At 43.5% G+C, this 11,611-nt stretch overlaps 1 protein-coding gene across 1 annotated transcript; it reads right to left on the bottom strand.

Annotated features, from left to right (window-relative positions):
• Nucleotides 1-10,392: 10,392 nt before the first annotated feature.
• LOC110883046 lies at nt 10,393-11,067 on the bottom strand. Its single transcript, XM_022130910.1, has one exon. It carries the CDS (start codon nt 11,065-11,067, stop codon nt 10,393-10,395), a length of 675 nt encoding a protein of 224 aa, XP_021986602.1.
• Between the last annotated feature and the right edge of the window lie 544 nt (nt 11,068-11,611).

The following is an 11,611-nucleotide window of genomic DNA, read 5'->3' on the forward strand; positions in this document are numbered from 1 at the left end:
AGATCATTAAGGGTCCTGAGAGGAGGAAAGAGCCTGAGGTTGCGAAGCCTACCCACCCCACGCATACTGAGGCTATTGATCGCTCAAAGATAATTTCTACCAAGGGGTTGGGTCGGTATGTTTCTAGTGGCGCAAGCTCTGGTGGCGCTGGGGGCTATAACCCACAAGTTATTGGGGCGAAGGATACCCTTGGTGATATCTACTACAAAAGCTATACCGAGGAAGAACGTGGTAATGCCCTTCACCAAGCTCCCTGGGGTTTGAGGCAAAGGGACACCTTTCAAGAATTTGGGCCTTGCCGCGATTGGTTCCTAAACTCCTTTACTCCTGGTGAGGTTAATCGGCAGAGGGCGAAGACCCATGAAAGCCTGTATCGAACTTACGTGATCGGGGAGGCCAATACTCGCGCCGCCAATCATCAAATAGTTCGCGAGTGGCGAACAATGGTTAGGGAGCGGGCGGATTGGGAGAGTTATCGCGAGCGGATGTTGAAGCGTATTAGCGATTTTGAGAAGTCAAAAGCCGCCTTTGATGAAGAGAAGGCAAAGTTTGATGCTGACAAGAAGGCGGATGAATGGGGGCGTGAGGGCCTGAAAAACAAACTTCAAGCTGCTGAGCAGCAGCTGGCTAAGGAGAAGGCCGAGTTCAAACACATAGGTGAGAAAGACAATGGATGCGCGTTTGCGGCTCGAAACAAGATTGTCGATCTTGAAGCCAAGGTTGTTGAGCTTACTGCAAAGGTTGAGGATGCGCAAGCTGCGCAGGCTGCTAAGGAGCAGACTGAGGTTTGTAAAACTTACTCCCTTTCCTTTTGTGCTCTTATCTGCAAAATAGCCTAAGTCCTTTGTCGCTGTTTAGGTTGAGTTGGCTGATGTGAAGCTGCAGTTGTCAAACAAAGACAAGGATTTGCGGGCCAAGGATGTCGAGATCGCTGAACTGAAACGCTGCCTGAATGATCAGGTTGACAAATGCGAATCCTTGGAAATCGATCTTGCAGCAGAGAAAGTTAAGGCTGCCACTGCTGAGGAAGCGCGTGATGTTAGTACTGCCGCCCTCAATGTAGCGCAGACTAACTATTCTGAAGCTCAAGGGATCGTGGATACGCTTGTCTCTGAGGCCGAGTGGATGCGCAGCCGCGGAGTAGTGCTGGTAAGTTTGTACTTTTATATATTTTTGTTTTTTTTGTACGTTTAATTTTGCTAGGAGTTGTCTTTAATATGCAGCTTTCGTTATAGGTTGCCAATTCTATCCTTAACGCTGGAGAGCTAGATCGCGCTGTTGCTGCTCTAACAGATGCTGCGCGTGCAGTAGGTCATCGTGGAGGGTATCTGGAATGTGCGCAGCACGTTGAGGAGGTATTTGGACAGGAGTTTGACGTGAGCCATTGTTCGGTGACCGACCAGGCTAATGCTGAGTTGACGCGTGCTGAAAATGCTTATGACAACCTTACACTTCCTGTGATGGACTTAGTCGTGCAGGCTCTAAAGAAAGACGACTGGTGTCAGCGTCTCAAGGCCATCCTCGATCCACCGATAACTGTTGAACTATCAGATGAGGAGCCAGCTGGTGATGATGGTGGAAATGATGACGATGACGACGGTGCTGACGGTGGGAATGATGGTGATGACGGTGATGAACTTGAATAGGCTTTGTTGATAGGCTTTGTGCCTTGTAACTTTTTTGTTCGTTTTGATTGTAAACCTTTGCACGGTCGCGCTTATTTAATGGACTTTTGTTCTTTCCCGTTACAATTATTGCAATGTTTTAGAAACTTATGTTAAGTTAGCTCGAATAAATGTAAGTGTCTCATGTGAGTACAATTGCCCGATCTCGCGCTTTGTTCGCGGAAGACCTTGGAGGCGCTTTTATTAGAGAGCTTGTAAGTTACTGGAGTGTTTTCGTGCTAACCAGAAGTTTAACATGCATTTGTAACGAAAGAAGTAAAGGAAAACATGTCGTATGCTTTCATTGACTTGGAAACAGGCGCTTAGGCCAACATACATTAATTGTAAAGGGCGTATAGCCAACATAGGAAAGTAAAGAGGCGCACGGCCGAGTTACATTACATATAGCATTTGCGCAGTTGTTGCGCATTCCACATTCGCGGTAAGATATGGCCATCTAGGGTGCGTAACTTGTAAGCCCCTTTGCCCAGCACTTCGTGAACCAAGTATGGGCCTTCCCATTTGGGTGCTAGTTTCCCTGGGCGTTCAGCATTTGATGCTTCATTGTCTTGGAAAACGTATTCTCCTGGAGTGAAGGTACAGATGCGGACTCTTGTGTTGTAGTACCTTTCCAGTTGTGTTTTGTACTTGGCTTCTCTGACTCGCGCGATTTCGCGCCTTTCTTCTAACAAATCCAAGTCAAGAAGTCGCTCTGCCTCATTGTCGATTGCGTTGACTGCTGTCAAGCGCGGGGAGGGTAGGCCAACTTCAGCCGGGATAACCGCTTCTGAGCCGTAGACTAGGCTAAAAGGGGTTTCGCCGGTACTTGTCTTTGGCATGGTTCGGTGAGCCCACAAGATACTTGGGAGCTCATCCACCCAGCCTCTGCGCTTTGTGCCCAGTCGGGCTTTTATCCCATCGACAATACATTTGTTCACGCTTTCCACCTATCCGTTGCCTTGAGGATGCGCGACAGAGGTGAAAGTGTGTTCGATTTTCATCTCTTTCATCCAATTGTGGAGGTTTTCTGACGCAAAGTTGGTGCTGTTATCGGTTACAATCTTGAGTGGGAGGCCAAATCTGCAGATGATGTGTTCCCAAATGAACTTGCGCACCATCATAGCTGTAGTTGAAGCGAGAGCTTTGGCCTCTACCCATTTCGTGAAATAATCGACGGCCACTATTATAAATTTGATGGCGCCAGGAGCCTCTGGGAAGGGTCCTACCATGTCGATTCCCCACTGCTGAAAAGGCCATGCAGTGGATACAGGGATAAGGTCGTTCTTAGGGCGCAGGGTTTTTGGAGAATGTCGCTGACAGGAGTCGCACTTGCGGATCTCCTTCAGGGCATCGACATGCATCCCTGGCCAGTAATATCCGGCGCTCATAATCTTCGCGACAACCATGCGTGGTCCTGAATGGATGCCGCAGATCCCTTCATGGATCTCCCTGATCAAGTAGTTCGCATCTTGGGGGTCCACACAGCGCAGTAGTGGCCCCAAGAAGGATTTTCGGTACAGAATACCGCTATTCATTTCGTAATGCAGGGCCTTGTTTTGAATCTTCCTTGCCTCTGCTCTGTTTTCAGGGAGTATCCCCTCTTGCAAATATTGGATTATAGGGGTCATCCAGGATGGTTGCCCCATCTGGATCACGTTTCCTTGTCGCAGCAAGACTGATGGATTCTTGAGTACTTCGATTCTTACATCTTTAGCAAGGTGTTGAAAGGAATTTGAAGCAAGCTTGCTCAAGGCATCGGCCGGTTTGTTTTCGGAGCGATTGATGTGAATTACCTTGTGAGACTGGAACTGCTGAAGCAATTCTTTCGCTTGCTCTAGATATAGGGCCATAACCTCGCCCTTTGCATCGTATATACCGTTAACTTGGCTGGCTATCAGGAGTGAATCAACGTGTGCTTGTAAATTTTTAGCTCCCATTTTGATGGCGAGGCGTAAGCCTGCCAGAAATGCTTCGTACTCCGCCTCGTTGTTGGTGTTTTTAAAGTCCAACTTGATGGCGTAAGTAAATTCATGATTCTCAGGGCTCACAAGGCGCAGTCCTGCTCCCGCGCCGTCCTCATTTGATGCCCCATCGGTATAAAGCATCCAAGTCTCATTTGTCGTGTCTTTTTCAGGGGTCTCTATCAGCTCACACTCTTTGATTTTATCAGCTGGGACTTCTGTGATGAAGTCAGCTAGGACTTGGCCCTTGATGGCTGGGCGTGGCCTGTACAAAATGTTGTGGCCTCCCAGCTCTATGGCCCATTTTGCTAAACGCCCGGACGTTTCTGGTTTCTGCAATATCGTGCCGATATGGAAGTTGGTAAGCACGGTTATCGCATGCCCTGTAAAATATCTGCGCAGCCGTCGGGAGGCGTGTAGTAGCATGAGAACCAATTTTTCCATCGTGGAATATCTTGTTTCCGGGTCAGTGAGTACCCTGCTGATGTAATAAATTGGAGTTTGGACTCCATTTCTCTCTACCAGTAATACCGACCCTACTGCCTTATCCGAAGAAGACAAGTACAGTATGAGTGGTTCTTTTTCGAACGGTGCAGTCAGGGTAGGGAGCTCGATCAAACATTCCTTCATTTGTTGAAAAGCTGTCTCTGCCTCGGGGGTCCATTTGAACTCTTGTTTCTTCACACAGTTGCGCAACGTACTGATAAAGGGGTACGACTTCGCGGCATGATTGGAAAGAAAATGGTTAAGCGCGGCCAGGCGGCCGGCCAACCGTTGCATCTCTTTGATTGTTCGCGGCGATGGCATTCGCTCTATGGCCTGGACTTTCTCTGGGTTCACCTTAAAACCGTCGTTTGTGACTATGAAGCCTAAAAACTTCCCTTCTTCCATGCCAAAAGAACACTTGGCTGGATTCAGCTTCATATTTACACTGCGCAATGAATTGAACGTCTTTTCGATGTCCTTCAACATTTGGTCCTCTTCGGGACTTTTAACCACTAGATCATCGATGTAAACTTCAATGTGCTTTCCGATGTCCCCCGCGAAGGTCTTGTCCATCAAGCGTTGGTATGTTGCGCCAGCATTTTTCAGACCGAATGGCATCTTTGTGTAACAAAAGATTCCAAGATCGGTTCTAAAAGTTGTCTTGTCCTCGTCTTCGAGCTTCATCTGGACTTGATGATAACCCTTGTAGCAATCCAAGAAACACTTCCATCTATACGGCGCGAGAGAGTCTATCTTTTTATCGATCTCAGGCAAAGAATAGCAATCTTTAGGGCATGCCTTGTTGAGATCGGTATAATCTACACACATTCGACATCCACCATTCGACTTTTCCACCATTACTGGGTTCGCGACCCAACTCTGATAACGCACTTCTCGCAAAATCCCAGTGTAACACCCCAACCCGGAAGGGCTGACGTGTCACAATAACGGTAACATAAACAAAAGTCATAATTCCATTTATTTATTTGTTAAGGATACAACCACACGACCATAAAAATTAAGATTATTATACAAGCGGAGACAGTTGTCTTAATTAACTAACATCTTCAGATTTATTCCTAGGCTTTATTCTTCTCTCTTTTCCCCTCCCAAAATAATCTGTGGACCTGTATATACAAAACGTTTACGGAATGAGCCGAATGCTCAGTACGGAATTTTAGGCTCAAATAACAAATAATGCTTCATATGAAATCTTATCCGGATGGAACTTTAGGCGAAAATGATACGATGCAAGAACATAATTTCATAATCATATCTTACGGATGTACCCATGAGCAAACTTAAAACGTGACAATACACAGGTAGCTACTCCTGCATAATTATCACATGAGATGGCGAATTGGCATACCCGTTATCCACCTCCTTATACTTAAATCCTAGGATCGATCCATACGCCTCCTAATAGCCTTATGTACCACACTTGTACTTAAGAGACGCCGTGAACTGATCTCTCCGTCACGGATGGAGCACATGATGTTGATGCCACAACAACATGCCCGTGGGACACTCCACGAGAAGCGATACTCAGGGTATCAGAGTACAAATGGTCTTATTCACATAACTTATAAAACTTATTTTCATAACAAAACGGAACATATATTGGAACATGCGATAATGAGTATAACAACATAATACTAGCGCATGACATGAAAGTTAAATCAAATGATAGGAATCGAACGGACTGTCAAATGAATCGATAATCAAAGACGTGAGGAGTTTTTAACAGATATAGTAACTTAGTGGTTTATAACAATTTGAATATGAAGCAATAAAGAGTGGGGTAAGGATCCGTACCTTAATAACTCCAAAGTGAAGCTACCTTGTGCTAATGTTTTAGATTTATACGGGCAGAGTTTAGACTACTGATTAATCTTTTAACCTAATTTAAATAACATGCACACAAACTAGGTTAGTAACTTAATACAACATTTACGTCAATTCACGAGATTAAACCTTCACAACAATTAACAAGTGCAATACTTCAACTCATTTATCGAATTATCGACAAACGACAAAGTATAATACTTAATAATTCGATCGGATTCACAACGAATAACAGAGCATAGTCCGAATTCGAACAGCACTCAAATATTCAAGTCGAAATCACGATGAACAATAAAGTATAAGCTCAATTTTGAGCAGTACTCGGACAATCGTCGGATAGTTATAATCGATCGGATGTTGAATCGTAATAGCGATCGAGTTATTACCCTGATTGCGGCAGTGTTTCGAGGTTTGTGTGTGTTAATTGTGGTAAACAGAGCATAACTCCGTGTATAATTCGACTTTTAACGTCGATTTTGTGCCAGAATTCAAGTCCCAACCTTTACTATTTATACACGAAATTTGACCCTGTCGCGTAGCGCGAGGGGTACCCCCATGGGCGTCGCGCTACGCGAGGGGTAACCTATGTTTATAGGGTAGCTACGTGTGTAACTAGGCTTGCTGTGTTGACAGTTTCTTAAATTTCGAATTTGACAAATAGTTATGAGGATAATCGTAACTAGGGTTTTGCCCCCCCTGAGTTTTAGGGGCCCTGATCCTGATTCTGATGATTCTGAAAATTTTAGGGTTAGTGCAGAATTACTTGGGTGTCTTAATTAGGGTTTTCTTAGTGGTTAATGATTTTAAATTTAGGGGCATTACAACTATTATCCCCTTAAAAGAAATTTCGTCCTCGAAATTTTTGCAAATAAGCATATAACCTATCGCATAAGTACCAGAAATGAAACTTTTATAGCAGAGTTACTAACTTATATAACTAGAACCTCCTAACCACACATGTGTATCTGAAATTTATAACTAAGGTCATGACTATACTTGTCAATTATCCTATATATGTGCCCTAATGGTCCTTCTTAAAATATTCTTTCCGTATGAAAAGTTAATAGAGACTTACAGATATTTAGAGTGACTGTTAGTACTGACATTTCCTACATAGATATACTTAGTCATAGCTAAAATATCTTCTCATAAGGTAAAGCATAAATGACCGTAAACAGAAACAAATGAACATATATCAAATAGCAAGATTTACCGTTACTCGACTAAAATTCTATTGCGAGAATAGATTAGGGTATAGAGAACGAATTGATTCTTCCCTATTTCTCTTCTTTATTATCCCTAGTTCGAGATAGGAATTCTTTCCTTTCGAATTCAAAAGTTTTGACTGCATCAGCAACTTCGGTGATATCCTTAAATTTCATGTACATGATCGACTTCCGAATTCGATCATTAACTGCCCACTTGCATTTTTCTGCCTGGACTTCTGCTGATCCTGCAACATCTCCTACAATACTAGCCAACCTTGAAAATCGAGTAATGAACTCAGAGGCTGGTTCATCACTCCCCTGTCGAATTATTACATACTCCCTGATATAAGCTTCTTTATCAGCGGTCGAAAAATACTTGTCGTAAAAGATATTACGAAAGTCGACCCATGAAAGATTAGCGTCAAAATCATCCCCTCCTTTGACTTGCTTATATCCTTCCCACCAAGTTTGTGCGTCATCTTCAAATTTGTAGGTAGCCAGTCTAACTTTGTATTGCTCCGGAACTCCAAGAACTCCGAAGATCTTTTCAACATGAGCTATCCAGTTTCTTGCTTCGACTGGATTAGTAGCGTGACTAAAGGATTACGGCTTTTGATTTTGGAATTTACTAATCCATATGTCTATACTATAAGTAATATTGTTAGTGGTATTCTCACGAGTTTCACTACCAGAGATTGGATTAGTGTTAGTGCGTTCTGGATGAAGAGCTTGTTGAATAACGGCCTCAGCTGTTTGAGCAACCAGGTTTGGAAGCAACCCAGCAACAGCCTGGTTGATAGCATTAATTATGTTTGGATCAACTGGAGTCTCATTCGAAGAAGTGTTGTTACGTTCATGGTTAGTACGAGTACTCCTACGTGGCGGACGACGAGGAGGCATCTATGAGAATAGACATAGGAGTTAAACCAAATAAGAGATCAAGTTGAATCCTATCATAGATATCTACCCATTCCTCACAGGTCTTAATTACTATCTTCAAGTTTTCTACAGGAAAGAGCCTTTGCTCTGATACCATAGCTGTAACACCCCAACCCGGAAGGGCTGACGTGTCACAATAACGGTAACATAAACAAAAGTCATAATTCCATTTATTTATTTGTTAAGGATACAACCACACGACCATAAAAATTAAGATTATTATACAAGCGGAGACAGTTGTCTTAATTAACTAACATCTTCAGATTTATTCCTAGGCTTTATTCTTCTCTCTTTTCCCCTCCCAAAATAATCTGTGGACCTGTATATACAAAAAGTTTACGGAATGAGCCGAATGCTCAGTACGGAATTTTAGGCTCAAATAACAAATAATGCTTCATATGAAATCTTATCCGGATGGAACTTTAGGCGAAAATGATACGATGCAAGAACATAATTTCATAATCATATCTTACGGATGTACCCATGAGCAAACTTAAAACGTGACAATACACAGGTAGCTACTCCTGCATAATTATCACATGAGATGGCGAATTGGTATACCCGTTATCCACCTCCTTATACTTAAATCCTAGGATCGATCCATACGTCTCCTAATAGCCTTATGTACCACACTTGTACTTAAGAGACACCGTGAACTGATCTCTCCGTCACGGATGGAGCACATGATGTTGATGCCACAACAACATGCCCGTGGGACACTCCACGAGAAGCGATACTCAGGGTATCAGAGTACAAATGGTCTTATTCACATAACTTATAAAACTTATTTTCATAACAAAACGGAACATATATTGGAACATGCGATAATGAGTATAACAACATAATACTAGCGCATGACATGAAAGTTAAATCAAATGATAGGAATCGAACGGACTGTCAAATGAATCGATAATCAAAGACGTGAGGAGTTTTTAACAGATATAGTAACTTAGTGGTTTATAACAATTTGAATCTGAAGCAATAAAGAGTGGGGTAAGGATCCGTACCTTAATAACTCCAAAGTGAAGCTACCTTGTGCTAATGTTTTAGATTTATACGGGCAGAGTTTAGACTACTGATTAATCTTTTAACCTAATTTAAATAACATGCACACAAACTAGGTTAGTAACTTAATACAGCACTTACGTCAATTCACGAGATTAAACCTTCACAACAATTAACAAGTGCAATACTTCAACTCATTTATCGAATTATCGACAAACGACAAAATATAATACTTAATAATTCGATCGGATTCACAACGAATAACAGAGCATAGTCCGAATTCGAACAGCACTCAAATATTCAAGTCGAAATCACGATGAACAATAAAGTATAAGCTCAATTTTGAGCAGCACTCGGACAATCGTCGGATAGTTATAATCGATCGGATGTTGAATCGTAATAGCGATCGAGTTATTACCCTGATTGCGGCAGTGTTTCGAGGTTTGTGTGTGTTAATTGTGGTAAACAGAGCATAACTCCGTGTATAATTCGACTTTTAACGTCGATTTTGTGCCAGAATTCAAGTCCCAACCTCTACTATTTATACACGAAATTTGACCCTGTCGCGTAGCGCGAGGGGTACCCCCATGGGCGTCGCGCTACGCGAGGGGTAACCTATGTTTATAGGGTAGCTACGTGTGTAACTAGGCTTGCTGTGTTGACAGTTTCTTAAATTTCGAATTTGACAGATAGTTATGAGGATAATCGTAACTAGGGTTTTGCCCCCCCTGAGTTTTAGGGGCCCTGATCCTGATTCTGATGATTCTGAAAATTTTAGGGTTAGTGCAGAATTACTTGGGTGTCTTAATTAGGGTTTTCTTAGTGGTTAATGATTTTAAATTTAGGGGCATTACACCCAGCCTTGAGCAGCTCACATACTTGTTCATTCATTGCTTTCATTTTGTCTGCTCCTAAGTTGCGCCTTCTTTGGACCTTTGGTTCAACAGAAGGGTAAGTGTTTAAGCAATGTTCGGTTATGTTGCGCGGGACGCCGGTCATGTCTGCCGGGGTCCAGGCAAAGATATCCATATTTCTGAATAGTAACTGCTTTAAATGCGTTCGGATGTCTGACGAAATGGCGTGGCCAATTGTCACTGTTTGCTCTGGGTATTTGCTGTTTAAAACCCATTTTTCAGGCTCGGTTGCTGAAACATTCGCCGCTTTTGCTGGGCGCAATTCTTCAGTTGACATTACTTTTTTCTTGGAGTAGATGATTGCCACTCCTGACTTGGTTGGGAACCCTATCGATGAATGGGGAGTTGAAGTAACCATGTTCAGCTCGCCTTAGGTTTCCCTCCCAATTAACACATCATGCCTCGACTTGACGGGCATCACCATGAAATTCACATTTGTTGTTCTTGAATGCTTCCCGTCAGATAGTGTGACGGGGAAGCTGATCTGACCAAGTGGGAAAACCATCTCGTTGCAAAATCCGGACAAAGGATAATCAACTGGCTCGAGTCTCGCTTTGTCCTCTTCATCAAATTGGTTAAAACACTGTTCATAAATGATGTCAGTTGTACTTCCTGGATCAATGAATATGTACTCCGTTTCATAATGGCCGATGATACCGGTAATGACGACGGGTCGTGTGGCGCGAGGACCGCCGCGCACTACCGGGAAAATGACCTGTTGCTCTTGCCATGAAGGCTCATAGGGGCGTTTGCCTTTCTCTTTTACGCTGTATCTCGGTCCGTTGACCATGTGGGTCTCTAAGCGTCGGACTTTCTTGTGATTTCCTTCGTCATGGCGTTGGAGCTGACGAGTTTCTTTGCGCACGTTCTTCACCAAGTGGCTTAGCTTACCGCTCTTTAGCGCTTTCTCGATCTCTTGGCGCAAACTATAGCAATCATCGGTCAAGTGCCCTGAGTCTTTATGAAAATCACAGTACAAGTTGGGGTCTTGCCCCTTCTTGTTTGTCATAGGTCTGGGAGCCTTGAAATCATGGTTCTCCGTCATCAATACCTCTTTTGGCGTTTTTATGAGCGGAGTCCAGTGCTTGTCACGATTATCATCTTTAACTGCTTTCCTGTAACCGATCCGGTCTATTGTTTCACGCGCGTCCTCCCTATAGCGCGGCCTTTCATCATGGCCCCTTGATCTCCCAGACTTCCAATCATTACCCTTGTATCTGTTGCGTCTGTTGTTGTCGCGCGTGTTCCCTCTGGAGAATCGATCTTCAGAATGATAACTTTTGTTCCCAGCGAGTGATTCTTCGATTTGCGCAACAATTTTTGCGGCTTCCATGAGTTTATCCCATTCTTTTGGCATTCCGTCTTTGCCTGTGATAGTTCTGATGAGACTATCACAGCGAATGGCTTTCTTGAAATGACAACGCATGAGTTGTTCGCTTACGCCGCCTATCTCCAAACATTCTTGGGGGGGGATATTGCACGGTCCTCCCAACCGCTGGAGTGATCCCACTCCACAAGCTAGCTCAGCCCCATAGCTGCCTGGCGGTGAATACCCCATCCCGAGCTGAGTCCGTTTCCTTCTGGGAAGA

Source organism: Helianthus annuus, chromosome 10 (genome assembly GCF_002127325.2).
Source record: "Helianthus annuus cultivar XRQ/B chromosome 10, HanXRQr2.0-SUNRISE, whole genome shotgun sequence".
In the NCBI taxonomy this organism is placed as follows: domain Eukaryota; kingdom Viridiplantae; phylum Streptophyta; class Magnoliopsida; order Asterales; family Asteraceae; genus Helianthus; species Helianthus annuus.

Bases quoted from the DNA above. Each gene is read 5' to 3' on its own strand.
- LOC110883046 (XM_022130910.1), bottom strand. From the start codon at position 11,067: ATGACGGAGAACCATGATTTCAAGGCTCCCAGACCTATGACAAACAAG.